Here is a 2500-nt window from a genome sequence, read left to right on the forward strand (position 1 = left end):
AGAAATAGAGTCATGTCCAAACAGATTCAGATTCATACACATATTCAGATTCATACTCATATTCAGATTCAGATTCATATTCAGATTCATACTCAGATTCAGAATCATATTCATACTCAGATTCATACTCATATTCAGATTCATACTCATATTCAGATTCATACTCAGATTCATATTCAGATTCATACTCAGATTCATATTCAGATTTATATTCAGATTCATATTCAGAAAACTTGAATGTCCTCAAAGAGACAATTCATCTTGCAGCAGTCATAAAACATATACCATCTAAAAATGTACAATAAATAGCAGAGGATATTTACAAGGCAATAGGCAGGGGAAATGCTGATTCATAGCGTAAGTGCTAAGTCCAATTCGTCCAACATTTGTTAAGTTGCAGAAATGCATTCGGAATAAAAGTGTTTGGCCCTATTTGTTTTAACCTTAGGTAGTCTGTACCTGCGTCCAGAGGGAAGGAGCTGGATCAGACATAGCAACACATATAGCATTATTAAGGATGGAATCATGTCTACAAATACAGGAGGAGTGAACCGCGACCCTGATAGACAACATCACTGACAGCAGACCAGGAGAGGGAGAAGAAGAGATGAGAAGAACTATCATAAACAGCTCTTACCTTGTGCATTCAACATGTGTATCCAGCCGCTGAGGATGAGCAGGAAGAGAAACCACCAGCTCCAGCTGAAGCTCCACAGTCCCAGCTTCATCCCTCTCTCTGTTGGGCCGCGGGTCACCCTGGGCGGCATCATGATCCATGTCGCCCCGGGCGGAACAGCTCCCACGGCGGCGCGACCGTTGCGCGTAATTCCATTAGAATGGAGAGGCTTCATATTGGAGAGGTGATCCACGGGGACTCCACGGCTGGGTTTGGTCGGGTTAATGGAAGTAGTCTCCGGTTGCGCTTTGATGCTGTTGGAGCCTCCTCCGGTGCGCTGAGCGCGAGGGAAACGGAGAGGAGGAGAAGGGAGAGAAATGTGAGATGAAGGGCTTCCACCTGCTCCACAGTGCGTCTCCTTCACCGGCTTCTCCCTGGAGGACTGGCCGGCTAACAGGCGCTCTGGGGTGGGTGTCTCCTCCCCGTGGGTCGCTGAATCAGAGTCCCTCCAACCGTCACCGGTGACAATTCCCTCGCGTCCCGTGGTGCCCGGGCGGATCAACAACTCAACCAGTGACACGAACAGCTCCTTCCCGGTCCTGGCAGCTTGGCCTCTCGGTTTGCCTTTAATAAAGTCCTCGCCTCTCCGGGGCTCGGTAGGTTTCTGTCTCCTGTGATATCTCATGTTCATTACCAGTGATGCTGCAGGAGCAGAATTAATACATCTGAGAGTGGGATTTGGATTGATCCGATTATATCAGCAAGTCGGGCTACGGCCCCGATAAATCCCTGCTTGTTGTGATGTCTTCAGCGGGGATTTGTCTAGCAGATCATGTGGATGTTTAGACGGAATTAATGGTGGGCAATAAAGCGCATAAATGATCCATTCGGGCTTGCTTATTGTGTGATTTAGAAAAAAATCTATTTGTAAACCATTTGCTATCGATCCAGGCGAATTCACCAGTTAGTCTGGGTGCAGGGCTCCCGAACCGAGTCCAGGTTTGTTATGAAGTATCACTGTGGGCTTCAGAAAACCTCTAGTTAAATATTCAGGTTAACTATGAATTAACCATTCAGCGGGGTAAAATGTAGCCAGAGAGGATAAATGCAGCGGTAACTCTCCACCTCTCTCTCCCTCCTTCCCTCCCTCTTTTTCCGGTCCGCTGGGGCTTGCCGCTTGTCTCGGGTTACAACGCAGGCAGGAACCAGCCAACAGGTTAACAACAAGAAACACACCTTCCGTTAGTTACATTCAATCCCGAATTTCTCCAACAAAACCAGGTGAAACGGAGCAGTTCGGTTGTGAGAAGGCTAGTCAGTCCGTATTAAACAACCAAAACCCACACAGCGGTTAGCTTAGCACAGGGACAACACACTGCGACACAGTTTCAGCTGTGAACCTCCTTTTTTACATCTTTAACAAGTCGACAGGGCAGCTGGAAATGTTCCGATAAAACGCCACAGTGTCTTCGCTTCTTCCTAAAACAACCTTACAATATAAATCGGTTATTTGTTCAGGGTTTTTTTTATGCAGAAAAGTTACTTTAAACAACAAGCAGCGAAGCGACGGTTGGAGAGCGGGCGCGAGTCATGTCTCGCGGTGATGAATGTTCTGCGTCTCCGTGCAGAACAGCTCGAGCGGCGCGGAGAGCGCGAACCGAACACCTGCCTCCGTCCGCTAGACGGGAACCGGACCACGGGCTTTTCAACTGAAATACCTAAACAGGGGGGGAAAATAATTTTAGACAATAAAATCGACTTTCTCGAATGGTAAGAGTCCGTTTTTTCCCCCGGTACAGATCCTCTGGCAGTCTAAGCCCAAGTCTGTTCTCAGGCTGAAAACAGAGACTAAACTAAAAGTTCCATTCACAAGCCGTCTGCCCC

General features: G+C 47.5%; 1 protein-coding gene across 1 annotated transcript in view; it reads right to left on the reverse strand.

Annotated features, from left to right (window-relative positions):
- LOC106594732 (protein sidekick-1) overlaps window positions 1–2446 on the reverse strand; it is a 414915-nt gene extending 412469 nt beyond the window's left edge. Inside the window, exon 1 of the mRNA XM_082969524.1 lies at window positions 638–2446. Within this exon, the coding sequence (XP_082825650.1) occupies window positions 638–1307 (670 nt within the window). The 5' untranslated portion in view covers window positions 1308–2446. The remainder of the gene's footprint in view (window positions 1–637) is intronic.
- Between the last annotated feature and the right edge of the window lie 54 nt (window positions 2447–2500).

The sequence above is a fragment of the Salmo salar genome, chromosome 02 (genome assembly GCF_965601325.2).
Source record: "Salmo salar chromosome 02, fSalSal1, whole genome shotgun sequence".
Lineage (NCBI taxonomy): Eukaryota > Metazoa > Chordata > Actinopteri > Salmoniformes > Salmonidae > Salmo > Salmo salar.